The sequence below is a fragment of the Hemiscyllium ocellatum genome, chromosome 12 (assembly GCF_020745735.1).
Source record: "Hemiscyllium ocellatum isolate sHemOce1 chromosome 12, sHemOce1.pat.X.cur, whole genome shotgun sequence".
In the NCBI taxonomy this organism is placed as follows: domain Eukaryota; kingdom Metazoa; phylum Chordata; class Chondrichthyes; order Orectolobiformes; family Hemiscylliidae; genus Hemiscyllium; species Hemiscyllium ocellatum.
This window is the reverse complement of record NC_083412.1, coordinates 21,225,589-21,253,265: the sequence shown is the minus strand read 5'-3', so window position 1 is coordinate 21,253,265 and position 27,677 is coordinate 21,225,589. Positions and strand designations below refer to the sequence as shown.

Genomic DNA, 27,677 nt, shown 5'->3' with positions numbered 1-27,677 from the left:
CGCGTTCGCGAAAAAGGTCCGAGCCGCCTGCCCCGCCCCCTACAGCGAAGGAACACGCGGCCCCGCCCCGCCCCCCCAGTGAGTCTCGAGGGCATGCCCCGCCCCAAAGAAAGGTCCACCCCTTCCCCTCCCCATTTGTCCAGTGGGGGCTCCAAGGGAATGCGGGTTCCTGGAGGGTGAAGGTGATGATCTACAAGACGCTGGAACTGCGCTTTGGTGCTGCAGTGGCAATAAGACCTTAAGAGTGGAAGTAAGGCCATTCAGCCCATTGAGTCCACTCCACCATTCAATCACGGCTGATGGGCATTTCAATCCGCTTACCTACACTCTCCAGCAGCCCTTAATTCCTTGCCAGATCAAGAATTTATCAATCTCTGCCCTGAAGACATTTAACGACCCAGCCTCCACTGCGCTCCGTGGCAATGAATTCCACAGGCCCACCACTCTCTGGCTGAAGAAATGTCTCCTCATTTCCGTTCTAAATTGACTCCCTCTAATTCTCAGGCTGTGCCCATGGGTCCTAGTATCCCTTCCCAACGAAAACAAATTCCCATCGGCCACACTTTCTAAGCCATGCATTATCTTGTAAGTTTCTATTAGATCACCCCTCAACCTTCTAAACTCTAATGAATACAATCCCAGGATCCTTAGCTATTCATCGTATGTTAGGCCTACCATTCCAGGGATCATCCATATAAATCTCTGCTGGACACGTCCAGTGTCAACATGTCCTTCCTGAGGCATGGGGCCCAGAATTGGAAATAGTATTCCTACTGGGGCATAACTAGAGCTTTATAAAGTCTCAGTAGCACATCGCTCGCTGCTTTTACATTCCAATCCTCTTGAGATAAATGACAACATAACATTTGCTTTTTTAATCACGGACTCAACCTTCAAGTCAACCTTTAGAGAATCCTGGACTAACACTCCCAGATCCCTTTGTACTTTGGCTTTCTGAATTTTCTCATTGTTTAGAAAATAGTCTATGCCTATATTTATTTTTCCAAAGTGCAAGACCTCGCATTTGCTCACGTTGAATTTTGTCAGCCATTTCTTGGACCACTCTCCTAAATTGTCTAAATCTTTCTGCAGCCTCCCTATCTCCTCAGAACTACCTGCCTTCGTATCATCAGTGAACTTCGCCAGAATGCACCCAGTATCCCCATTCAGATCATTAAAATATAAAGTGAACACTTTATATATGTTGTGGCCCCAACACTGAAACCCGTGGGACACCACTTGTCACTAGCTACCATTCCAAAAAAGAACCTTTTATATCCCAACACTCTGCCTTCTGTCAGACAGCCAATCCTCAATCTGTGCCAGTAGCTCATCTCAAACATCATGGGCCCTCACCTTACTCAGCAGTCTCCCGTGAGGCACCTTATCAAAGGCCTTTTGGAAATCTAAGCAGATAACATCCACTGGATTTCCCTGGTCTAACCTACTTGTTACCTCTTCAAAGAATTCTAACAGATTTGTCAGGCATGACCTCCCCTTACTAAATCTATGCTGACTTATTCTAGTCTGACCCAGCACCTCCAAGAATTTAGAAATCTCATCCTTCGCGATGGATTCTAGAATTTTACCTACAACTAAGGTTAGGCTAATCGGCCTATAATTTTCCATCTTTTGTCTTGATCCTTTCTTGAACAAGGGGGTTACAACAGCGATTTTCCAATCTGGGGCTTTCCCTGACTCCAGTGATTTTTTGAAAGATCACAACAAATGCCTCCACTATTTCTTCAGCCATCTCCCTCAGAACTCTAGGATGTAGCCCATTCGGGTTAGGAGATTTATCAATTTTTTGACCTTTTAGCTTTTCTAGCATTTCCTCTTTTGTAATGGCTACCATTCTCAACTCTGCCCCTTGACTCTCCTTAATTGTTGGGATATTACTCATGTCTTGCACTGTGAAGGCTGACACAAAGTATTTATTAAGTTCTTCAGCTATTTCCTTATCTCCCATCATGAGCCTTCCTGCATCAATTTGAAGTGGCCCAATTTCTACTTTTGCCTCTTGTTTGTTTGTTATGTATTGAAAGACACTTTTACTATCATTTCTAATATTACCAGCTAGCCTACCTTCATATTTGATCCTCTCTTTCCTTACTTTTCTCTTTGTTGTCCTTTGTTTGGTTTTGCAGTCTTCCGAATCTTCTGATTTCGCAGTGCTCTTGGCCACTTTATAGGCACTCTCTTTTTCTATGATACATTTCCTGACTTCCTTTGTCAGCCATGACTGTCAACGCCATCCACTATTGCATGAATGCTGCACCCCCTCTCCCCACCCCCGCCGGCTTCACACTTCACTTCAGCTCTCATGAGTCATCTATACTTGAAACTTTAGCTTGCTTTCTCTCCATGGATGCTGTCTGAACCACTGTACTCTCCAGTATTTTGTTTGAAGTCCCACAAGCTCTGTAGATGTCTAATAATGTCTCTTAACAGGTTGATTAGAAGAGAAAAGAAGATGCTAGAGTTACAGGAGGCTATTGACATGAAATGTAGAAAGTTAAGGAGCAATTTGAAAATAAGGAAGGGAGCTAGGATGTGGACAGTAGAGCTTTTGGATAAGCAAAATTTTATGTAGAGAGAAAGCTGAGAGATCAGCCAGAAAATGAATTAAAGTATTCAGGTTTACTGATAATAATGGTGTGAGCAAGGTTTCAGATAAGCGAAGGAGATGCTGAGATGATTATGTTATGGAAGTGCAAATGGCCACATTAGTGATGCTGAAGCTCAGTTCAGGGTGTCAAAGTTGCAAAAAAACTTCAGTCTCCAAGAAGATGATTACAAAATAGAGTTGATATTGATGATTGAAGTCTATGGCTTTGGACTTCCCAATATTTAGTTGAAATAAGTTTCTGCCCACTCGATGATATAGCAAAAACACTGAAGGAGTCGAGAGAGTGGTAATGAAGTGGAACCAGAAGTCAGTGTGTATTTTGAACCAGACATGTTTTCAGATGATACTACCAAGGGATAGCATGTAGGTAAGAAATAGAAAGGGTTCTGCATCAGTGGTGCTGGAAGAGCACAGCAGTTCAGGCAGCATCCAAAGTGCAGCGAAATCGATGTTTCGAGCAAAAGCCCTTCCTCAGGGGTCAAGGTTAAATTCTTTGGGTTCCAGTGTGGAAGCAGGAAGATAAGTCATGACAAGTGTTTCTCTGGCTATCACTAGGTTGATGAGAATGAATTCAGACAGTCTTCCTACCTGTAGTATAGTTTAATTGTTTAGAAGGAATTTAATATTTGTGTTGCTGTTATAGGGAAAATCACTCGATTCGGCATCTAAATTAGGGTTCAATGAGAGAGTTTATTGTACAAGGAAATATTGGAGCTCCGGGGAGAGAAAGACACTAACAGTACAGTGGTCAGCTGCAATTCCTGTCTCAACCTGGAGCACACATCTTTATACATCTTGTGATACAAAAGGTCAGTGCTGAGATTATTGTCTTTGTAACATGATTTGGTTTATGGTAATCATTGCAGAGTCATTGATAGTTTGGATACAGCCAATGTCAATTCCAGTGCAGCCTTTGTTAATTTCAACACGGTTGTTGTTAGTTTCACTGCAGACATTATCAGTTTCAATGTCTACGTGGAAGTCCATTGCTGCAGTAATAGGCGCTAATTGCTCTTCCTGAGCAATTTAGATTAGAATCAGTCTAAACAGGGCACAGACAGCAGCACATAGGGGGCTGACACCAATTGTTCAAGTTCATCTGAGAATGTAACTTTTTAAAAAAGGTTTTGTGATTTACATATGAAAGAAGTGAATCTAACATGGTCATTCTAACAGATGAGAGATTTAACAAACAATCAAGGTATTTTTCAATGTATAATTTCAGTTACATCACACACATTAAACTTTTGCTATAAATTGTGTCTTATAACTGTATACTCCACAACTACTTGATGAAGGAGCAGCCTCCGAAAGCTGGTGCTTCAAATTAAACCTATTGGACTATAACCTGCTGTTGAGTGATTTTTAACTTTGTACACCTCAGTTCAACACCGGCATCTCCAAATCATGAACACCGTTGTCAGGCAGAATTTCTTTAATTTGAAAGATTCTCAAAATTATTCAGTTTTGAATTTTCCCTTATATTGCTACAAAAATCAACAATGAATTGCACAAGAGCTGAAAACATGTTGCTGGAAAAGCGCATTCCTGAAGAAGGGCTCATGCCCAAAACGTCGATTCTCCTGCTCCTTGGATGCTGCCTGACCTGCTGCACTTTACCAGCAACACATTTTCTGCTCTGATCTCCAGTATCTGCAGTCCTCACTTTCTCCCAATGAATTGCACAACCCAATAATATTCAACAATTGATTTTCAAGTTGCAACACTCTCCTTGTTTTTCAGTTACGGCAGTCCAACTTCTTTTTCAATGTATTTTTCCAAAAACTAAAGCATGTTGTCTCTTACAGGAAATCCAAGAGATACAATGAGAGAAAAGTATTTGTTTCAACAGAACAGATGTCTTCCAGAAGAGATATCCCTGAGATTAAAGGTTTCCCAGATGATCTCATCTGAGTTAGTAGCAGAATCCTTCTGTAAAGGAAATTCAGAAAATTAATGGTTCTTCAGAGAAGATAATACACCAATGACAGTATCCCAGGAATGACGTCCAAGTGAACAATATCCAAGAGATAAGAGATCCTCAATCTGATTTATAGATGTGGACGTGCCATTATTGGACTGTGGTGGGCAAGGTCAGAAGTCACATTAGACTTAGATTACTTACAGTGTGGAAACAGGCCCTTCGGCCCAACAAGTCCACACCGACCCGCTGAAGTGCAACCCACACATACCCCTACATTTACCCCTTATCTAACACGACGGGCAATTTAACATGGCCAATTCACCTGACCTACACATCTTTGGACTGTGGGAGGAAACCAGAGTACCCGGAGGAAACCCATGCAGACACGGGGAGAATGTGCAAACCCCACACAGACAGTCGCCTGAGTCAGGAACTGAACCTGGGTCTCTGGCGCTGTGAGGCAGCAGTGCTAACTGCTGTGCCACCGTGTCGCCCACAATTGGCCACGCTAAATTGCCCGTAGTGTTAAGTAAGGGGTAAATGTAGGGGTATGGGTGGGTTGTGCTTTGGCGGATCGGTGTGGACTTGTTGAGCCGAAGGGCCTGTTTCCATACTGTAAGTAATCTAATTAGACCAGGTTATAGTCCAACAGGTTTATTTGAAATTACAAGCTTTTGGAGAGCTGTTCCTTCGTTAGATGACAATGCTCAGAATCAATGAGGACAGTCTTCAAGCCATCTACCTCTCATCTCCCAAGTCTGAAGAGAATGGAGGGTTCTGGGGAAATTGTGAACTATCTAGATCACCTGAATTTGTGAAGTCAGAGGCTTTGGGGAGATGGGTAATAATAAATGTATCATAGTTAATTGCAAGATTGCATAAATGATTCACTGAGGGGGATAACAACTTGGGGTTAGAAGTATTTTAAAAATGATGGCTCAGAAGGAGTTAATGTTTATGTTGAACTGGTGTCCACCAATTAGATAATGTCACACATCTGAGTTCCTGAGAGAAGCCAACTGGTCTGCACAGCTTCTGATCGTCCTAAGTAATTCTGTGGAACAAAGTAATCTAAACTGTAACTATTACTATCATGCGAATAAAAAAACTACCTTGTTAAATAAAACAAGTGTTCTTTTGTTTGGGCTCACAATTTTGATTTCCTTTAATTTTGTTTTCTTCTGCACTGACCTTCGAGGTCCGTGCGCAGTAGAGCCTGAAGTCAGTACGAGAAATTGTAAGGCACACTGATAGGTCTGTTCGGACCCTCGGTGTGACTAGCAACTACCCAGATTAGAGGGAACATGCTCACACTGAGGGTCCATCCTCTCCTACTGATAATTAGACAGGCCCTAAATTTAGCAAGTAAAAACTGAAAGAACTGCAGTTGCTGTAAATCAGAAATGAAAACAGAAATTTCTGGAAATGCTCAGCAAGTATGGTAGCATCTGTGGAGAGAAATCAGAATTAAGGTCCTTAGAACAGATCATTCCTGGATTTAGCATACTGGTGGCCACAAACTATCCAAACCAGAATACAACACTCTTCCAACTAAGAAACAAAGGTGTTGGAATAGGAATGCATCTATTCATTTTTCTAATTATTCCTGTGATTTGTAATGCTGGACATTTTATTTACCCCTTTAAGAATTTGTACTTAGTAATCTATATCTAAGCATCTTTGTGTCGAAGTGGCAACTTGTAAACTTTTCAGAGTACGTGTGACAATAAAACTAATAATATCTCTAATTTTAGTAGAACAATATGGAATTGTGCGCAAAGATAAATAAAACAGAAAGAGATTAATCTGCAAATGAGGCAATATTAATTAACATATGTTCATGATAATAGTCCAAACAGTGAATTATTCTATTTCTGCACTGCAAACTCGACTTGTGAACACCAGCAAAGTCTGCACCTTCGGAAACTCACTCAGCCTGAGTTGAGACTGGCCAACGCGCAGGCGCAGTGGCAGCTGGCGGTAATGGCGTCGTCGGAAAGAAGTACCAAGGAGAAGCTGTTGTCCCTGCTGGATGATCTGGAAGTGTTGTGTCGGTAAGAGGCCGATTTAAAAAAAAAATCTTTTTGCGTCCCGAGGAGTGGATTGCGTCTATTTATTTTATTTAGAAGGGGATTTCCGACTCTGGGCTCCAACGTCCGGTGACCTCCGAATGAGAGAAAATGTCAGCTATTTCTGACAAACATTGGAAGAGGGATGTGGAAGGAATCTCTAGAGCACCGTATGTGGATAAAAGCTGGTGGGATGGGAGAAAACATTTGTTGTGGTGGGAGTGTAAGGCAGAGGAAAGGAAAAGCGAGGATGGAAATAGGAGTTTAGGAAGCCAGCCGAGCCCTGGATGTCAAAAGATGGAAAGCTGGCATTTCAGAATAATCCAGATAATGATTCGAATCCCACCAAACCAGTGTAAGATTCTGTATTAATTTCAAAATAAATTAAACATTGGTGTCAGTAAAAATGACCGCGGACCTGATTGTTGTAAAAATCCAATTAGTTCAGTCTATACATTTAAAGATGGGAACTTGTTTCTGTGATTCCAGTCATGCATTCATATGGTTGATTCGTCTTAACTGTCCTTCTAAGTGGGTGCATCAAGATACTCACTAATCACGAGTCTCAGAATGGGATAATAAATAAAAATCGAAAGAACTGTGGGATGCTGTAAATCAGAAACAAAAACAGAAGTTGCTGGAAAAAACTCAGGAGGTCTGGCTGCATATGTGCAGAGAAATCAGAGCACAAGCTGGAAGAACAACATCTCATTTTCCGCATGGGGACCCTGCAGATCTCTGGACTCAATATCACGTTCAATATTCAGGGCCTGATCCTCTCCCATGTCCTTGCCCCCTCCTTCACACATAAGGTCTTATCATCCCATAGTCTGCCATGACATACTATGTATTGTTAGCCACGAACAGTTTCAATTAACAGCTATTCACCCTCCTAGCCAGATTGTTATGTACTCCTTTGTCTGTCCAACTATTCTTGTCTCTCTCTTTGGGCTGTAGCCCCACCTATCATTTGCCCTTTACCTCCTCCCCCCCCCTCTGCATATAAATTAACGTTTTCCAAGCTACCGTCAGTTCTGAGGAAGGGTCACCGGACCAGAAATGTTAACTCTGATTTCTCTTTACAGATGCTGCCGGACCTGCTGAGCTTTTCCAGCAACTTCTGTTTTTGTTAGGGATAATAAATGCCACTTGCACCCCCAATAATTAACTTGACTTATACAGTGTTGTTTCTTTGGTTGTCCTATTGATTTGCAACTATAACCTCCAAGGGAATTTGTAAAATTCTGTTAATTCTATCCCAATTTGTGAGATTCATATACAGTGCAGAAAAGGCCCTTTGGCCCATTGAGTCTGCACTGATATAACTACCAGTAAAAGTACACAAATTCCAATTTCCTGCACTTGGAATCAGAGTCCAACAGCACAGAAACAGGCTCTTTGGCCCAAACTGGCCCACGCCAATCAAAATGTCTGTCCATGCTAACCCCATTTCCCTGCACGTGGCTCATATCTTTCTAATTTTTTCCTATCCATGTATTTGTCCAAATGCCTTTTAAATGCTGTTAATGTACTTCCCTCAACCACTTCCACTGGCAGCTCATTCCTTATGCGTACCACCCTCTGCATAAAAATTTGTCCTATATCCTTGAATGTTTGAAGTACTCATCCAAATATTTTTTAAAGGTTCTAAGATTTCTGGTCTCCACTATCTTCCCAGTCAGTGCATTTCAGACTCCTGCCAGTTGCTGAGTTTCCCAAGTTCCCTGCCCCTTACTCGAAAACAATGCTTTCTTGTGATTGACCCCTCAATCAAGGGGTTGCTCTCTATTTATCTGTCCATAACCCTCATAATTTTATACACTTTAATCATGACCCCTTTCAGACTTCTTGCTCTGAAGAAAACAATTCAAACCTACATAATCTCTCAATTTCTCCATCCCAGGCGACACCCTGGTGAACCTTCTCTGTACCCCCTCTAGTGATATCACATCCTTCCTCTGGCAAGGTGATCAGAGCTGCACAAAGTACTCCAATTGTAGCCTGACCAACGCTCTGTGCAACTCCAACATTACGTCCTTGCTATTATACTTCATGCCACAACTGAAGAAAGCAAGTGTCCCATATGCCGCCTTAACTATCCTATTCATTGTTCTGCTGACCTCAAGGGCCTGTAAATAATTAAACCAAGACCTCTCTGCTGTTCTAAGCTACCCAGTATCATTAAATATTCTTGTTTCTTCTTCCAAAGTTAAGTTACTAGGGTTAAATACCATTTACCACTGGTCCACCCATCTGACCAACCCATCTATATCTTCATATAAGCTACAACCCATCGTCTTCACTTTTAACACAGATGTATGTAGACAGTATTAGGCAGATTTTTAAAATGATTCAAGGGTGATGTGCACTATTACAGCTATTAACTTTTTAAAAGTTGAGGTATTTTTCACATTATGGGTAAATATTGAGGGGCAATTGCATTTCTCTTAAGTCTTTGTTTTATTGGCAGCTTGATTGAATGCCTTGAAAGAATTGAAGCAGTCAAAAACCTTGGACATAGGACAGCATTTACACTAAATTAGCTGAAACCTGACATGGTTATTATATGCACTAGGTCATTCTCTTTCCTTTTTAGTATGTCATTTTTTTTTCTGCTTTTTTAAAAAAACTATATTTGAATAACCATAATATTTCAACTTTGCTTGCTGTTTCTTTTTGCCAAGAGAGAAATGTTACCTTTGGACATTACTTATGACAAACAATATTGAGGCATAGCATTTCTGTTTTCATGAACGTGCCTAGCTCTGCACTTTCCACAAAAGTAATGATCATCACACTGGTGCTCTCCATCCATGCTTTATCCAGCTGATCATTCACTTTGTTTGAACCTGGGCTTGAAGCTTCATCAAACGGTTTGTCATTTGGGGCTGGGAGTGGAGGTGGGAGGGAAATTAATTGCGTGTCTCACTTGACACCTTTATCTAAACTATATTGTATCTAAAAAATACATAAAAGTACATTATGTGACATTTCAGTTTTCCTCTTGATTTTACATGAAATGTACATAAATCAGTTTCTTTCAACATGATAGAGTGGCACCCTGAGGTACCTCACTACAATTCGAATTACTGCTTATATTTAGAACATTTCACTTGATATTCACATTTGTCAGTAGGAACCACTGTTAGTTTGTGTCAAGTGCACATGAGCAACAGGCTATGATGCAGCATTATAAATAAAGCACTGGAAGCCTCATTGTTGATGAAACAAAATAGATTTTATAGAGGAAGCAGGTACAACAATGAATGTCTCTGGTCTCTGCTGGTCGTAAAGATTTTGCCTGAAGTAAGTTTTTAAACATTTTTTACAGTTATTCCTGGATGTGAGAACACAACACTAAAGTACTTATGATGTGACAAAAAAAATCTATTCATTGAGCCAGTCAACAATGTTGACTTACCTACAAAATGTTAGATTGGTGCAGTAGAATATGCTGTTTCAAAGTTGTTGCCGTGTTAATTCAGAACAGACCTAGAGGAACACTTTTTTTACTTCTGATTATGCCATATTTAACCCGGGAGTACTTCATGTTATTGTTGGTTGTGAAAAAAAGTTATTTTTTGCAGTGCTGACATCATTTCAGTTTGATGAATGCATTAAGTAATATGAATATCTGTGGCCAGGTTAGTGAAAGGTGTTTTTCTCCAAGACCAGGAGTCATAAGTTTATTTCCTTCCTAATATTATTCCTTTTTGTCCTTAGGGAATTAATTGAGTTGCTTGCATTATCCAGAAACCAGAAAATTGCACAAGCAGGAGAGGAAAATCAGGTGAGGATTGAAAGATAAAACCCAAAAGAATTGAGGATGCTTTAAATCAGAAACAAAACCCAGAAGTTCTGAGGAAGAGTCACTTGACCGGAAAGGTTAACTCTGATTCCTCTCCACACATGGTGCCAGACCTGCTGAGTTTTTCCAGCAATTTACATTTTTATTAAGGAATGAAAGATGCCTACCTTAGGCAAAGCATTTAATCTTGAATTATTTCTAAGACACTGCCACTCCCATCACTGTAGGAACAGTTGCTGTTCATTCAACCCACACTCTAGCTGCCGGTTTGTGTGCAATTGTTGTTGTCTCTGTTGGCAGGGTGGAGTTTTTCTGTATCCGTAGTACTATATTAAATCACATTTTGTAAAACTGACTATTTTTATCACTTTGAATGAGCGTAAGTGGGGTCATTAATAAATACATCCATTGCCAATGAGGAAATGGCTTTATCAACAGAGGCATTAACATTCCTGACTCCTCTGCAACCCCCCCCACCCAATTCTCACACTGCCACAATCTATAATATGTCAGACCATGAAAATAAATGATCTTATTTAAATACTATTTTATCCCCAGCATGCAGGTTTCGCTCAGAGACCATCTCCCATATCAGCGGATTAGGTCATTGATAACTGGACTCAAACCTGCGGATATTTTGAATTATATGAGTTTTAATTTCTTAAGTATCGCATGGTTCCGTGATTGGCTTGTATTTAATTAAAATGTGTTTTGCTTGATTTTTTTTACCAAAAATGTAATCAATTCTCCTCATTTCCTACATTAGTGGAACAAAGGAAGTAGGAACAAGGTTAGGCCAGTTGGCCTAAGAAACCTGTTCTACCACTGAAACAAATTGTTTGTCACTGTTCCATTTTGCCCATTATCCTTACATCCCTGATGTTATTCGTATCCAGAAATCTGTTGATTTGTGTCTTGAATATGCTCAAAAATTGAGCTTCCACAGACTGGGTTAGAGAATTCAAGAGGTTCACAGCCCTCTAGGTTAATAAATTATTTTTAATCTTGTTCTTGGTGGCATTCCCTTTATTCTGAGAATATGTCCTTGTTTCCAGACTCACCAGCTAGGAGAAATATTCCTCAATATTTCCCATGTCACATCCTGTAAGAATTTTCTAAGTTTCAATATAATCACCTATCATTCTTTGAAACTGTAGCAAATAAAATTCCAATTTCTTTAATCACTTCTCATAAGACACTTCTGTCAGGCAAGCGAATTGTCGAGTAAATCTCTGTTGCACTCCCTCTGTCAAACACATCCTTTGATAAGGAGACTAAACAAAACTATACACTGTACTGCAGGTGTAATCTCACCAGGGTTCCATATATTTACAGTCAACTTTACTCCTGTATTCAAGGAGACTAACATGCCATTATCCTCCCTAATCATTTGATGTACTTGTACCCCAGTTTTTGTAAATCATGAATTTGGACGCCTTTTGACAGCAACTCTTCCCAAACTCTCATCATTTAAGAAATACCTCACTTTTGTGTTCTATAAATCAAAATTTTAAATGTTTGATTTGTCTACAAAATGATACTTTTCACTGTATCTTGGTACATGTGACGATAATAAATCAAATCAAAATTGATAACTTGACACGTATTCATGTTTTATTCTATCTGCCATGTTGTAGGCCTTTCACTCCTCTCAAATTAAATTCCAACCTCATTTTATGGTGTCAATAAACTTTGAAATTTTACCTTTGGTCCCACATACCTATCAGATTGCTATGACATAACTGTTCACTCTGATTCTTCCAACTCACTCACTGAAACAGCCTGCCATTCTGAGACTCACACATATATTCCTATTTTCTGCACGTATACAACTCTCAATCTATAGCAATAAATTAACCACCATTCTATGTGCTTTAATTTTGTTTACTAATTTCCTTTATTGGATCTTTACTGGAAGTTTTCTAAAAATGCAAATATCATTACTAGCTTTGGATGCTGGGAATCTTATGTAGTGAAATTTCCTGATACTTATCTTCTTCATTCTCTGAATTGTCAGAATGCAAGAGGTTGAGGGTCGACCTAATAGAAATTTATAAGATTATGAATGGCATGGACAGATTGGAAAGTATGAGGCTTTTTTCCAGGGTGGAGGGGCCAATTACTGAGGGACACAGGTTCAAGGTGGCATAGTGGCACAGTGGTTAGCACTGCTGCCTCACAGCGCCAGAGATCTGGGTTCATTTCCTGACTCAGGCGACTGACTGTGTGGAGTTTGCACATTCTCCCCGTGTCTGTGTGGGTTTCCTCCCACAATCCAAAGATGTGCAGGTCAGGTGAATTGGCCATGCTAAATTGCCCATAGTGTTAGATAAGGGGTAAATGTAGGGGTATGGGTGGGTTGCGCTTCGGCGGGTCGGTGTGGACTTGTTGGGCCGAATGGCCTGTTTCCACACTGTAAGTAATCTAATCTAATCTAAAAGTATGCTAATAAATAATGGGTAAGGTAGAAATGAGAACTTGTCTTGATTTAAGGACTGTACCAGTGCTTAAAATACTCAGGATGGTCACTGGATCCTTCCTGGAAAACAGCCAAGTCACCTATGAAAGTTCAATCATGAGAGCAACTCTTCTGGGAAAAGGCATTGCTGTAGTGGAATAGTCAGAATTGGTGAAGAGCTGCTCCTTGAATCACAGGTTAAGTTCAGCATGAATCCCTCAGCAGCAAACCTGAGAAAAGCAAAATGTGATTGGAGGAGGAATGTTGTGGTGGTGGTAAACAAATTCTGTTCAGCCCGGAGCAGTGCCAATTTAGGGATGCCAATGCGATCAAAACCAAGGAAAACATGGCTAGAGGCCTGAGCAAGTAGGGCCACAATTAGGTGGTCAGGGAAAGTGGGACTGGGAGGAAGTACTGGTCAATGTAGGACTGCAAGGCCAAAGACAGTGTAGCCTGAGAGTTGGTGGGACGCAAGGCCAGAGCCCAGAGACTGAAGATTGGTGTAAAGGGATTGAGGAGAGGGACTTCAAAGTCAGAAAATGAAGAGAAAGGGACTGCAAAAGTGGAGATGGGGGAGAAGTACTGCAAACACGAGAGAGTCTTAGGCTTCTGGTTTCCTCCCACAGTCCAAAGATGAGCAAGTTAGGTGGATTGACCATGAAAAATTGCCCATAATGTTCAGGGATGTGCAGGTTAGGTGAGTTACAGGGATTGGGTAGGGGGATGGGTCTGAGTGGGATGCTGTTCAGAGCATCTGTGTGGACCAGTTGGGCTGAATGGTCTGCATCCACACTGTACAGATTCTATTCTACTCATTCTATTTTATATTATGAATTCTTCCAGTTATGCTTCTGTGCAAGTGCAGATATCCCATATATCAACACAAATGCCAAAGGTAATGTTACTATAAGACTGTTTCACCTAATAAAGGTGTTAGTGTGAATTTAAGGAGAGCCTCCGCAAACAAAAGGTAGCACTCAAATCTGAAGAGGAGTTCTCTAAAATGAAAAGATATTTGACCCCTGGACTGCACATATTATTTGCATATGTCATGTCTATTCATTTGTTTTAATACAGCAGCTGACATTAAGTATTCTTGTTGAGGCACAAATAAAACAGTCTTTCTAAGAAGAAAAATTATGTCCAGATTGACTAACAAATTGGTGACTGTTACTTAGTGTAAAGATGTAAGTGTAATTGCATTGCTTGGCGTAATTGCATTGCTTGGCATAATTGCTTCCAATGTTTCTGTATTATTATTGTTTCCAGCTACAGCTTATTATGGCACATGATGAGTATATGTTTCCGCACATGGGGGGTATGTAAAACTGGATGCCATTTAAAAAATAAGGGGTCACCTATTTAAGACGGAGATGAAGGAAATTTCTTCTTCTCTTAAGAGGGAACGTTAATCTTTGGAATTCTCTTCCACTGATATAATGGAGGCTGGATCATCAAATATATTCAAGGCTAATTTTGATCTAAAACAGAGAGGGGCAGCAGGAAGGAAGTTACAAACAGATGAATCATGATCTTATTAAACAGTGAGCAGGTTCAATGAACCCCTGAATGGCTTATTCTAGTTCCTATTACTTATAATACTAAAATCCAGTAAGTATGAAATAATGGCATAAAGAATCTCAGAACAGCATTCTACCACCAACTTTCAAAACCAGTTATTTCAAGTATTTGAATAATGCCAGTCAATTGTAGTATTAGTTTAAACAACTTCTTAAAATGTCATATTTGTTTTTCAGATCCTGGATCTGTTGATACAGAAAGATGGAGCATTCCAAGAAATAGTAAGAGTAGCAATAGAACAAGGCAAGATCCAAGAGGAAATGCATCTTCTGGAGAAAGAGGTGGAAAAAAGAGATGGTGACATCCAGCAGTTACAGAAACAGCTCAAAGAGGCTGAACACATATTAGTGAGTTACAGCTACTTGGAAATGTACAATTTTCACAGGTCTTAAAATCTGGAGCAGATTTTACCATTTAATATTGGGGATTGGCAGATAATTGATGTTTCCCTTTTTTTCACTTTGCTTTTCTAAGGTTTCAGTCAGATGTTGTCAATGAATCTAATCAAGTTCCCAAAATGTGACAGTGGAACACTTTTTTTTTCTACTTCATAAATCTCTTTACTCTTGTTGACTTGGTTTCATTGAGCTACAGAACTGGTTACAACACAGTTGGAAGATATTTAGTCCTCAAATCAAAGCTCCCTTCAAGACCAATTTAACCAAAACTTCAGCCTGTAAAGTTTTTTCACTTTATGTGCTTATCCAATTTCCCCTTGAAAAACCCAGACGAATCTCCCTCCATGCCCCCATCAATCAGTGAATTATAGATTTCAAACACTTTTTGATGTCACTTATGGTTCTTTTGCCAAACACTTCAAATAGGTGTCATTTGGTTTCTCACCTTTGACCACTGGGAACGGTTTCCTTATATCTAACGTTTAGACCCCTTATCGTTGTGAACACCTCTGTCACATCTGCTTTCAACCTTATCTTCTCTAAGAACAACAACTTCAGCCTATCCACTTTAACCTGGAAGTGAAGTGTCTCAGCCCTAGAACCATTCTTGTAAATATTTTCTGCACCCAGTTTGATGCCTTCACATCCTTCAGAATTAGATACAATACTCAGCAAGGCTGAATTACTATTCTACTCTTTTTTTTTTAAAGTCATCATAAGCTCTTTCCTTTTGCAATCTGCTCTGCTACCTTCAACACTTTGTGGACATATAACTCCTGAAGTCCCTCTGCTCCTACATAGTGCAGCTCTTTTTCTTTCCTAACAAAATGCACCACATCACACTTCTATAAATTAAATTTCCCCTGCTGCATATCCACGCATTCCATCAGCCTGGCTATGTCAACTTTATCATCAATTTCCTCACAGTTCACTGTATTTTCAAGTTTTATGCCATCTGCAAATTCTGAAATTGTGCTGAATACAACCAAGTCTAAATCATACATAAATTCAGAAAAATGTAATGGTTCTACCTAGTACATATGCTTGGAAGACCCCACTAAAAATATAAGAAAGGTTTGCTGACCCCATTAATGTGTGATTCTTTTGGCTGTACTACATATCATCATGAGACATGCGTTGTTCCTTCTTTCTTTCAATCTATCATTTTTTCCAGATACATAGGACAGTACCATAAGTTGAATGCTTGTCTTTATTATCAGACTAATTACTTAAGCTCATTTAAAGTCTTCAGTGGAATTATTTTCCAAGATGCCATAGAATTCACTTGAGCCCATGACTATTATATGGATACTATTTTGATCTTCATTGCATCTTAGTTTTATTTTTCAGAAATTTGCTTGGAACCTATGTTAATATGCAAGCTTAACTTAATTTTTTTAAGTTGCTCTTTCTTAAGGCTTCTCAATTAATGGGGCTGCTTAACCAGTTTAATAGTTGTTCTAGAAAAGCCACATTTAGATCTGCACTTTTAGTTGATACTTAGACAAAGTAAATTTCTACCTGTTAAATGAAGTACTAATTGTGTTCATTCTTTTCAGGCAACTGCTGTGTATCAAGCCAAAGAGAAATTAAAATCGATAGAGAAAGCAAGGAAAGGTAGACATTTTCAACTGGACAGAAACTTTGAACTGTTGCAGCTACTGAACTGCAGAGACAATTAACGAAGGTCTAATAACAAGACTTATTTCTGAATGAAGTTGTTAGAATATAAGAAATAGGAGTAGGATTAGGTTGTTCACCCCTTCAGCCTGCTTTGCCATTTAATAAAATCAGCCTCATTTCATTTCAGCCTCCATTCCACTTTTCTATCCGCTCTCCATAACCCCTCAACCCATTACTACTTAAAAATCTGTCAATCTACTTAAATTTACTTAATATCTCAAGATCCACTGCATTCTGGTGTGGTGAATGTCACAGATTCACAAAATGTTTGAGAGAAGTAATTTCTACTCATCTGCTTTAAATATGCTACACTGTATCCTAAAACTATTTCGTTCTAGATCATAAACATTCTATTGTATGTTTTTGGATTAGTTTGTACCCTTATTCATTTTCTGATATCTCTTAAGTTCTTCTCTTGTTTTAAAACTAAATTAATGGGAATGTGGGCGTCACTGGCTTAGTCAGTAGGAATAGGTGATAAATAATTCCCCTCCAGAAGGTGATGATAAGCTGCTTTCTTAAACAGCTGCAGATCTTGCCATGAAAGGACGTGAGTTCCAGGATTTTAACTCTGTGATGGAACACTGATTATAGTTCCAAGTCAGGATGATGAGTGGCTTGGAGGGGAACTTGAAAAGATATTCCCATGCATATGTTACCCTTGTCCTTCTAGATGGAGAGACATTGAGAGTTTTTGAAGCTGCTGTTTGTGAAATCCTGTAACATAAGGGTTTCTGATAACATACCCCCTTTTGTTTTTACATTGGAGAATACAATTAAAACATCCTTAGTAGCAAGCTTTTTGTAATTCTCCTAAAGTTTTATGTAGGACTAGTTATACTTTTTAGGAGCGGCACGGTTGCTCAGTGGTTAGCAATGCTGCCTCACAGTGCCATGGACCCAAGTTTGATTCCAGCCTCGGCGACTGTCTATGTGGAGTTTGCACATTCTCCCCGTGTCTATGTCGGTTTCCTCCGGGTGCTTCGGTTTCCTCCCACAGTCCAAAGTTGTGCAGTTTAGGTGAATTGGCCGTGAGAAATTGCCCATAGTGTTAGGCGCATTAGTCAAAAGGAAATGGGTCTGGGTGGGTTACCATTTGGAGGGTCGGTGTGGACTTGTTGAACCGAAGGGCCTGTTTCCACTGATGGGGAATCTAATCTAATCTAAATGTGTGTGTATATATTCACTACATGATGACTATAATGTAATGCTCATCATCAATTGTGCTTGGATGTCTGGCGCCTTCCTGAAATGTGACCTGCAAGAGTTAGGGTTAGTATTCTGTCTTCTTGTGTGAGTAAATACATTTTTTATCTGATTAGGCAGAGATACTTTTACTGTTTTTTTTGAAGATCAGATCAGTAAACAGTTACGATTCTGTTTTCTTTGCAGGTGCCATCTCATCTGAAGAGCTTATTAAATACGCACATCGGATAAGTGCTAGTAATGCTGTAGCAGCCCCATTGACATGGGTTCCAGGTACCATTTTAAATATTATTGCTCATTATTTTAATAAAGAGATATTCTAGATGCATTTGCAGCACATAAGAAGGTCATTTTACCTGTACCACTAATCTCTGAATGGGTTGTCCATTTATTCCCATTTTGCTGCTATTTCTTCATAGCCTTTTCAAAGTTTTGTTTTTCATATATTTATCCACTTGTATTCCTTTAAATACTATAGTGAATTCTGCTTGCATGACTGTTTTTGGTCTGCTATCCACATCATCCATCTGTGCTTAGAAAAATAAATAATTTTGCAAACATTTACTTTAATTGTTTTGACGATGATCTTAAATAGTTACCAGCTTGAGAATAAATGTATGTAGATTTCCCAGATTTACTTACTAAATTAATTCTGACATGTTCTATAACAGTGTATTCCTTTGACTATCTGTTGTTTAAAGTACTGAGTTGCTGGATTCCTCAAAGAAAGTGGGAAGTACTTTGTGACTGCTTACAATCATTATGATATTTGTAAATGATTTTTTTTAAAATGAAGAGTGTTCTAATTTCTAATGAATTATTCTGTTAAAGGCAACTTACTATCAACATATTTTGTGTAATGGGGACAGGAACAGGAAGATTACTTCACAGTAACAATTAGATTATTCCAATTGTATTATGCCCTGCAGCCATAATTGAAAACTGTGAAGGTTGCCTGCCTGGTACCAGAGATAAAGACATCACCCCACTGCTGAGAATGAACTTTAAAGACTTGGATATGATTAATTCTTAGCATTATGCTTTTGATATAGGTGACCCCCGGAGACCTTACCCTACTGATCTGGAAATGAGGAGTGGACTTTTGGGACAGCAAAGCAACCTTTCTACCAATGGGGTGAATGGACATTTACCTGGGGATGCATTGGCTGCAGGCAGATTACCAGGTAAAAGCTGTTGACAGTTTACTTAAAAAAAAGACAAAACAAACTATAATTCAATGTAGGAAACTCATTTGGTGGTATTGACTATGAAGTGAACTTAGGCCATTAGATCTTTCTAGTGAACTTACTTTGTCACTTCTTGATCAATGATTAAAGTTTTTTGGCAGATTTCATCTTATCCTGATTTGGTTGCTAAAGATTGTCATGGGCAGTTTATTTTTCCACTCAATGCTACATTTACTAATCACAGCTGGTGTGGTGGTAGAACTAGGAGTTAAGAAGGGGAAATTCACTTTTGATTCTAATTTTTGTACAGTAGAAATTACATTTGCATGATCATAGGTACAGGATTGGCTCTGTTGTCCATTGTGATTAGCTGCAAGCGCTCATTTCAATGTTTGTATGATTGGCCGGTTAGGTATTAGAGACTAACCAAAGAACTGAGTACTCATTCATGCATGTTATTGATCACAACAGTAAATAACTGTGAGGATGGTCTTGTGGGCTATTTAATCAGACTATAGAAATCTGTAATCTCCTTTCATCCAAACCTCTTGTTATCAAAGTAATCAACTCCTCTTGAATTACTTGTGTTTCTGCCCCCTCTAATTATAATAATGTTCCAGAGATCGGATCATATGAAGCCATTTGTACATTTGATATTTTAAGTAGTTCCTGATTTACACACAAAACATGCAGTTTTGCAATGTGCATAATGAATATAATACTATTGATATTTACATTGATTTGAGTGTATGATTTAGAGTCATAGTCATAGAGGTGTACAGCATGGAATAGAATCTTACAGCACAGAAACAAACTCTTGGGCCCGACTCGTCCATGTCTACCAAATTTCCTAAACTGAATTAGTCCCGATTGCCTGCATTTGGCCCATATCCCTCTAAGGAGAAAGTGAGGACTTCAGATGCTGGAGATCAGAGCTGAAAATGTGTTGCTGGAAAAGCGCAGCAGGTCAGGCAGCATCCAAGGAGCAGGAGAATCGATATTTTGGGCATGAGCCCTTTTTCAGGAATGAGGAAAGGGCTGAAGAAGGACTCATGCCCGAAATATCGATTCTCCTGCTCCTTGGATGCTGCCTGACCTGCTGCGCTTTTCCAGCAACACATTTTCAGCCCATATCCCTCTCAACCTTTTCTATCCTTTGTATCTGTCCAAACGCCTTTTAAATATTGTTGTTGTTGTTGTACTCACTTCTACTACTTTCTCTGGCAGCTCAGTCCATTTATGCACAAACCTCTGTATGAAAATGTTGGCCTCAAGTGCCTTTCAAACCTTTCCCCTCTCATCTTGAACCTACGTCTTCTAATTTTGGACTCCCCAACCTTAGGGAAATGCCACCTTCTCAAAGGCAACTAGTGACAGACAGGCAATAAATGCTGGTCGAGCCAGCAGCATCTATGACAGGCAGGGACAAGGGGGAACTAATAAATTAACTGCATTATTTCAATGGCAGGATACAAATGCTACATGAAGGATAGAAAGGGAGGCAAGAGAAGAGGGGGAGTGGCATTTTTGATAAGGGATAGCTGGAAATACATCCAGGGAAGTTATTTGGGTGGAACTGAGAAATAAGAAAGGGATGATAACCTTATTGGGATTGTATTATAGACCCCATAATAATCAGAAGGAAATTGAGAAACAAACTTGTAAGGAGATCTCAGGTATTTGTGAGAATAATAGGGTGGTTATGGTAGGGGATTTTTTAACTTTCCAAACATAGACTGGGACTGCCATAGTGTCAAGGGTTTAGATGGAGGGACATTTGTTAAGTGTGTACAAGACAATTTTTTGATTCAGTATGTGGATGTACCTACTAGAGAAGGTGCAAAACTTGACCTACTCTTGGGAGATAAGGCAGGGCAGGTGACTGAGGTGTCAGTGGGGAAGCATTTTGGGGCCAGCGACCATAATTCTGTTAGTTTTAAAATAATGATGGAAAAGGATAGACCAGATCTAAAAGTTGAAGTTCTAAATTGGAGAAAGGCCAATTTTGATGGTATTAGGCAAGAACTTTTGAAAGCTGATTGGGGGCAGATGTTCACAGGTAAAGGGACAGCTGGAAAATGGGAAGCCTTCAGAAATGAGATAATGAGAATCCGAGAAAGTATATTCCTGTTAGGGTGAAAGGAAAGGCTGATAGGTACAGGGAATACTGGATGACTAAAGAAATTGAGGGTTTTGATAAGAAAAAGAAGGAAGCATATGTAAGGTATAGACAGAATAGATCGAGTAAATCCTTAGAAGAGTATAAAGGAAGTAGGAATATACTTAAGAGGGAAGTCAGGAGGGCAAAAAGGGGACATGAGATAGCTTTGGCAAATAGAATTAAGGAGAATCCAAAGAGTTTTTGCAAATACATTAAGGACAAAAGGATAACTAGGGAGAGAATAGGATCCCTCAAAGATCAGCAAGGCGGCCTTTGTGTGGAGCCACAGAAAATGGGGGAGATACTGAATGAGTATTTTGCATTTATATTTACTGTGGAAAAAGATATGGAAGATATAGACGGTAGAGAAGTAGATGGTAACATCTTGCAAAATGTCCAGATTACAGAGGAGGAAGTGCTGGATGTTTTGAAATGGTTAAAGGTGGATAAATTCCCAGGACCTGACCAGTTGAACCCTAGAACTCTGTGGGAAGCTAGAGAAGTGATTGCTGGGTCTCTTACTGAGACATTTGTATCATCAATAGTCACAGGTGAGGTGCCGGAAGACTGGAGGTTGGCTAACGTGGTGCCATTGTTTAAGAAGGGTGGTAAGGACAAGACAGGGAACTATGGACCAGTGAGCCTGACGTCGGTGGTAGGCGAGTTGTTGGAGGGAATCCTGAGGGACAGGGTGTACATGTATTTGGAAAGGCAAGGACTGATTAGGGATAGTCAACATGGCTTTGTGCATGGGAAATTATGTCTCACAAACTTGATTGAGTTTTTTGAGGAAGTAACAAGGAGGATTGATGAGGGCATACCAGTAGATGTGATCTGTATGGACTTCAGTAAGACGTTCGACAAGGTTCCCCATGGGAGACTGATTAGCAAGGTTAGATCTCACGAAAGATGGGGAGAACTAGCCATTTGGATACAGAACTGGCTCAAAGGTAGAAGACAGAGGGTGGTGGGGGAGGGTTGTTTTTCAGACTGGAGGCCTGTGACCAGTGGAGTACCACAAGGATTGGTGCTGGGTCCTCTACTTTTTGTCATTTACATAAATGATTTGGATGCGAGCCCAAGAGGTACAGTTAATAATTTTGCAGATGACACCAAAATTGGAGGTGTAGTGGACAGCGAAGGAGGTTACTTCAGATTACAACAGGATCTTGACCAAATGGGCAATGAGTTGAGAAGTGGCAGATGGAGTTTAATTCAGATAAATGCGAGGTGCTGCATTTTGGAAAGCAAATCTTAGCAGGACTTATATACTTAATGGTAAGGTCCTAGGGAGTATTTCTGATCAAAGAGACCTCGGAGTGCAGGTTCATAGCTCCTTGAAAGTGAAGTTGCAGGTAGATAGGATAGTGAAGGCGGCGTTTGGTATGCTTTTGTTTATTGGTCAGAGCATTGAGTACAGTAGTTGGGAGATCATGTTGCAGCTGTACAGGACATTGGTTAGGCCATTGTTGGAATATTGCATGCAATTCTGGTCTCCTTCCTATCGGAAAGATGTTGTGAAACTTGATAGGTTTCAGAAACGATTTAAAAGGATGTTGCCAAGGTTGGAGGATTTCAGTTATAGGGAGAGGCCTAATGGTCTGGGGCTGTTTTCCCTGGAGCGCAGAGGCTGAGGGCTGCCCTTATAGAGGTTTACAAAATTTTGAGGGGCATGGACAGGGTAGATAGGCAAAGTCTTTTCCCTGGGGTTGGGGAGTCCAGAACTAGAGGGCATAGGTTCAAGGTGAGAGGGAAAAGATATAAAAGAGACCTACCTTTTCACACAGAGGGGTACGTGTATGGAATGAGGAAGTGGTGGAGGCTGGTACAATTGCAACGTTTAAGAGGCATTTGAATATGAATAGGAAGGATTTGGAGGGATATGGGCCAGGTGCTGGCAGGTGGGATTAGATTGGGTTGGGATATCAGGTCGGCATGGACAGGTTGGTCCGAAGGGTCTGTTTCCATGCTGTACATCTCTATGACTTTGACTCTTCAACTTATCTATGTCCCTCATGATTTTATAAACCTGTATAAAATCACCCCTCAGCCTGCTACGCTCCAGAGAAAGAAATTCCCAGTCTTTTGAGCCTCTCCTCATAACACACACAGTTCAGACATGGCAGAGTCCTTTTTAAATCTTTTTTGCACTTTTTCCAGTTTGATAATATCCTTCATATAGCAGGGTGATCAGAATTGTGTGTAGTGCTCCAAATATGGTCTCACCAATCTCTTGCACAGCCATAACATGATATCCCAACTCCTGTATTCAATGTTCTGATCGATGAAGGCAAGTGTGCAAAATGCCACCTTCATCACCCTGTCAACCTGTGAACCCCCACTTTCAAGGAACTGTGTACTAGCACCTCTATGTTCGACACCACTCAACAGGGCCCTGCCATTAATTATGTAAGCCCTGCCCTGATTTGTCATACCAATCTACAATACTTGGTATTTATCTGAATTAAATTCCATCTGCTATTCCTCGGCCTACTGACCCAGTTCATTGTGGTCCCGTTGTACTCTTAGATAACCCTCTTCACTGTCCAATATACCACAAAGTTTGGTGTCATTTGCAGACTTACTAACCATGTGTCCTACATTCTCATCCAAATTATTTATATAAATGAGTACTGGTCCTTGTGGCACACCGCTAGTCACAGGCCTCCAGTCAGAACAATAACCCTCTACCACCACCTTCTGTATCCTACTGTTAAGCAATTAAACTTAGTATTCAATCCATCACGTGGAATTTTATCGAAGCTCTTGCTAAAGTCCATGTGGACAACATTTAACACTCTCTGCCTTTTAGAAGAAACATCTATATTTTCAATAAATCCCTTTTTACTTTGGTTGACTGATTTGCAGAAATCTTGCCTTAAGCGGATGAGTAAAAGGTTGTTTTCAAAGAAGGATAATAGTTTAGAACAATTAAGAAATAAATTACGTCGAAATTTAAAGTTCCAGACCAGAAGTATTTGCTTGAAACCCTTACGTGTTTATGTGAAACTTGAAAATCTAAGCCAAGATGTATGAAGAATCAAGGAAAAGACTAAAATAGGGAATTGAAGCCACAGTTAAATTAAGACCTTTAGAGATACATTGGAGACAGAAATTCTCTCTGAGCAAATGAATGCTTTTGGGATTAATGACATTGTATTTTGCAGTGTGTTTTGAAATCTTGAGTTGTGCTTTATGTAAATAATTCGGTTTATTCTGTTTTATCTTAATGTCTTTTGTATAGCAGACTTGTTTTATTGTTTGAACCAAATTTGCAGCATTCCATGCGTGTGTTTCGGTGAAAAACTACCAAGTTAAAACCTAAAACAAAATATGATCTATAAAGCCAGATTTCAGTCTAGGATTTGATTTGACCTATAGTAACATCAACTGGAATCATAATACATGTATTTCAAGTCAGAGAAGCATAACTTGTGTTTTTTTGATGGGATTTGTGCTTTTTAAGACGTTCTATACTTTAATATCCTTTTTAAAAGGGAACCTAATTTGATATCAAGAATTTAAAATGGTATCATAAAGCTAAATGTATATAAGTAGGGAAGGGTATACCATATTAAGGGTTTGAGACCATTGGTGTTTTCTTTTGGCAGGTGGGCAGCAAGAGAGATTGGTTTGTTCAGTAAAAAAATATGGTCTATAAATGATCTTTTGGGCTACTACTAATTATTTTCCAAGAACAGGAGTTAAAATGAGAAAGCACACTGAACCAGTAATAGTGGAGGCAACATTACAAGTTTCATAATTATCTTGAATAAAATTTTACGAACCTGTCTCATTACAGATTAAGATAAAACACAGTTGTATTTTATGAAAACCTTTCTGTATTTCAGATGTACTTGCACCTCAATACCCATGGCAGTCAAATGACATGTCTCTCAACCTATTGCCTCCAAACCACAGCAATGATTTTATGCTGGAGCCTCCTGGACATAATAAAGAGAATGAAGATGATGTGGAAGTTATGTCAACTGATTCTTCAAGCAGTAGTAGTGACTCTGATTGATTGAAACCAAGAGAACATGTCTTTTTCTGTTCAATGTTTGGACTTCTAGCATTGGAAATTCATTTTCTTTCCACTGCTCTTTTCCTTTCTACCCAATACTGTTGATGCTGACCTGGTAGGAACATATCAAGAAAGTGTACTTCGATGAACATGGGTAAAACTTCACTTCAACACAGGAAAATGTTCTTTTTTTAAACTCATTGTCCAATGTGAATATCCTTGATTGTACTTTATTTTAATAGATGGTGATAATACCAAATAATAGGAAACCAGACGTTATTAGGTATGAAAGTCTGCAGAATAAACACAGAAACCCAAATGATTGATTTATTATTTGACCTTTAACATTATGCACAAGAATAAATAAGTCATTCTCCCTGATTACTGCGTAAGTCTCCCAATGGAGTATTCTGATCCACTGTATCTCTCACCTGTTCACTGGATCGGGAAGTTGGCATTGCTGACGTCATTGTGTCCATTGATTGCTGCCTCTCATCCCGATCCTCACTTCACTCTCATTACCTTGCTTACCATCCGCTTTGTTGTCATCCTGTCTAACAGCTAGTGTCAGGTGCAAGCCAAGAAAACAAAACAAAAAAAATTTGATTGCCATGATAAGTGAAACTGAGAAGAGGAGATTTAATTGCCAGGACATGTTAAATGAACTCTGGTCGTGCATTTTTTTTTACTTGGAATGTTAAAAGTTAAGAAATTGAGCAAATCGCTGTTTGCTTTTGCAGGCAGTCCATGAGTGTATGCAAGTTGGAATGCAATAAGTGTAATATTACTTATCCTTATCTTATTTGGACTTATTAAAGATAGTCAGCATGGTAAGCTAGTCAGAGATTAAGTCACATGAGGTTGGATACAAAGTTGCCTTGGTCATAGAAGACAGAAGGTCGTTGTGGAGGATGTTTCTTTTTGACTGGATCGGGTAGTTGGCATTGCTGACGTCATTGTGTCCATTGATATTCCACAAGGATCTGTGCTGACACCTCTTTATAATGTATATAATAATGATTTGGATGAAAACGTAGGTGGTCTGATTTTAAAGTTTTCAGACAATATGAAAGTTGGTGGATTTGTGACTAATGAGGAGGTTATCAAAGGATACAGCAGGATGAAGATCGATTGGAAAGTTGGGCAGAGAAATGGCAGATAGAGTTTAGTTCCTAGTCCACATGTCCAGACAAGGGTGGGGTGATGCATTTTAGAAAGTCAAATACAAATGTATACAGTAAATAATGGCAGGATCCTTAGAAGTATTAGTTTATAGAGGAATGTTGCGGTGTAAGTCCATAGCTCCCTGAAACTGGTAACACAAGTAGATAGGTGGTAAAGGTGGTGTATGGCATGCTCTCTTTCATTGGTTAGGGTTTTGAGTATAAAAGTTGGCAAGTCATATTGCAGCTGTATTAGATTTTAGTTAGGCAGTTTGGGAAACCATACTATAGGAAGGATGTGGAAGCTTTGGAGGGAATGTTTGCCAGGATGCTGTCTGAATTGGAGTGTATTAGCTATCAGGAGAGGTTTGACAAAAGGATTGTTTTCACGAGAACATCAGAGACTGAGGGGTGACCAGATGTATGTATATTAAATTAAAGGCATGAGAAGGGTAGATAGTTAAGTATCTTTTTCTCAAGGTGGAATTGTCAAATACAAGGGATGTAGGTTTAAGGTGAGAAGGGAAAGTTAAAGGAGATGTGTGAGTAAAGTTTTTAAATGCAGAGTGTGGTAGCTACTTGGAACACGCTGCCAGGGAAGGTGATAGAAGCACCACCAAGAAGATATGTTAACAAAGTTTGAGGTGTTTAGACAGGCATAAGAACAAGTAGGAAATAAAGGAATATGGATCATGTGCAGGTGTGTGGGATTTATTTCGAATAACATAATGGTCAGCACACACATGGTGGGCTGAAAGGCTTGTTCCTATGCTGTATTTGTTTATTATTCTAGCTGTTGGTTCCATTTAAGTAAATTCATAAGTCAGTTTATACACCAGTTGAAATGCAGTGCAGTACAATACAAGCAAATGTTCACAAGTTTGAATGAAACTTCAGTCCCTTTAATGATAAATTGGAATTTCATTCTTTAAGTTGCACATTCGTAAGTCAGGAACCATATGTATCCGTGTTAATTTATTCTCGTCAATGTTTTGCGGTTGTATACTGAATTTGGAATTAGTTTTAGCAAGAAGCCAGCATCCCTGACATTAATGTCACATGCACTAACTACATGTGCAATGAGTCCAGCCCCTGCAATTGCAATGAAAACAGTAGAACTATTTGCATCCATTAACAACAGAAGTTCTTGTTGTGAGGTTGTGTAAAAGCACTATTAAGATAGGTTGATGGGATTGCACTTTGTATCTTGGTGAGTTGTCTGAATGTGAATAATTATTGCCAGTGGATACTTAAAATACCTACTTTCAAATTCCTATCTTCTCAAAAGTTGACACTGTTGACTTGGCAAGCCCCAAAAAATCTTTGTTAAAAGACAACTAGAGCAACTATAACATTGCGATATTAAAACAAATTTTCCATGAAAAT

General features: G+C 39.5%; 1 protein-coding gene across 1 annotated transcript; it reads left to right on the top strand.

Moving 5' to 3' along the window:
• The first annotated feature begins 6,520 nt into the window (after positions 1-6,520).
• Positions 6,521-27,677, top strand: med4 (mediator complex subunit 4). The gene is made up of 7 exons (XM_060832924.1): positions 6,521-6,607; positions 10,346-10,412; positions 14,646-14,816; positions 16,427-16,484; positions 17,943-18,029; positions 18,809-18,940; positions 24,956-27,677. The coding sequence occupies exons 1-7, from the start codon at positions 6,537-6,539 to the stop codon at positions 25,126-25,128; spliced, it is 759 nt and encodes a 252-aa protein (XP_060688907.1). The 5' UTR covers positions 6,521-6,536; the 3' UTR covers positions 25,129-27,677.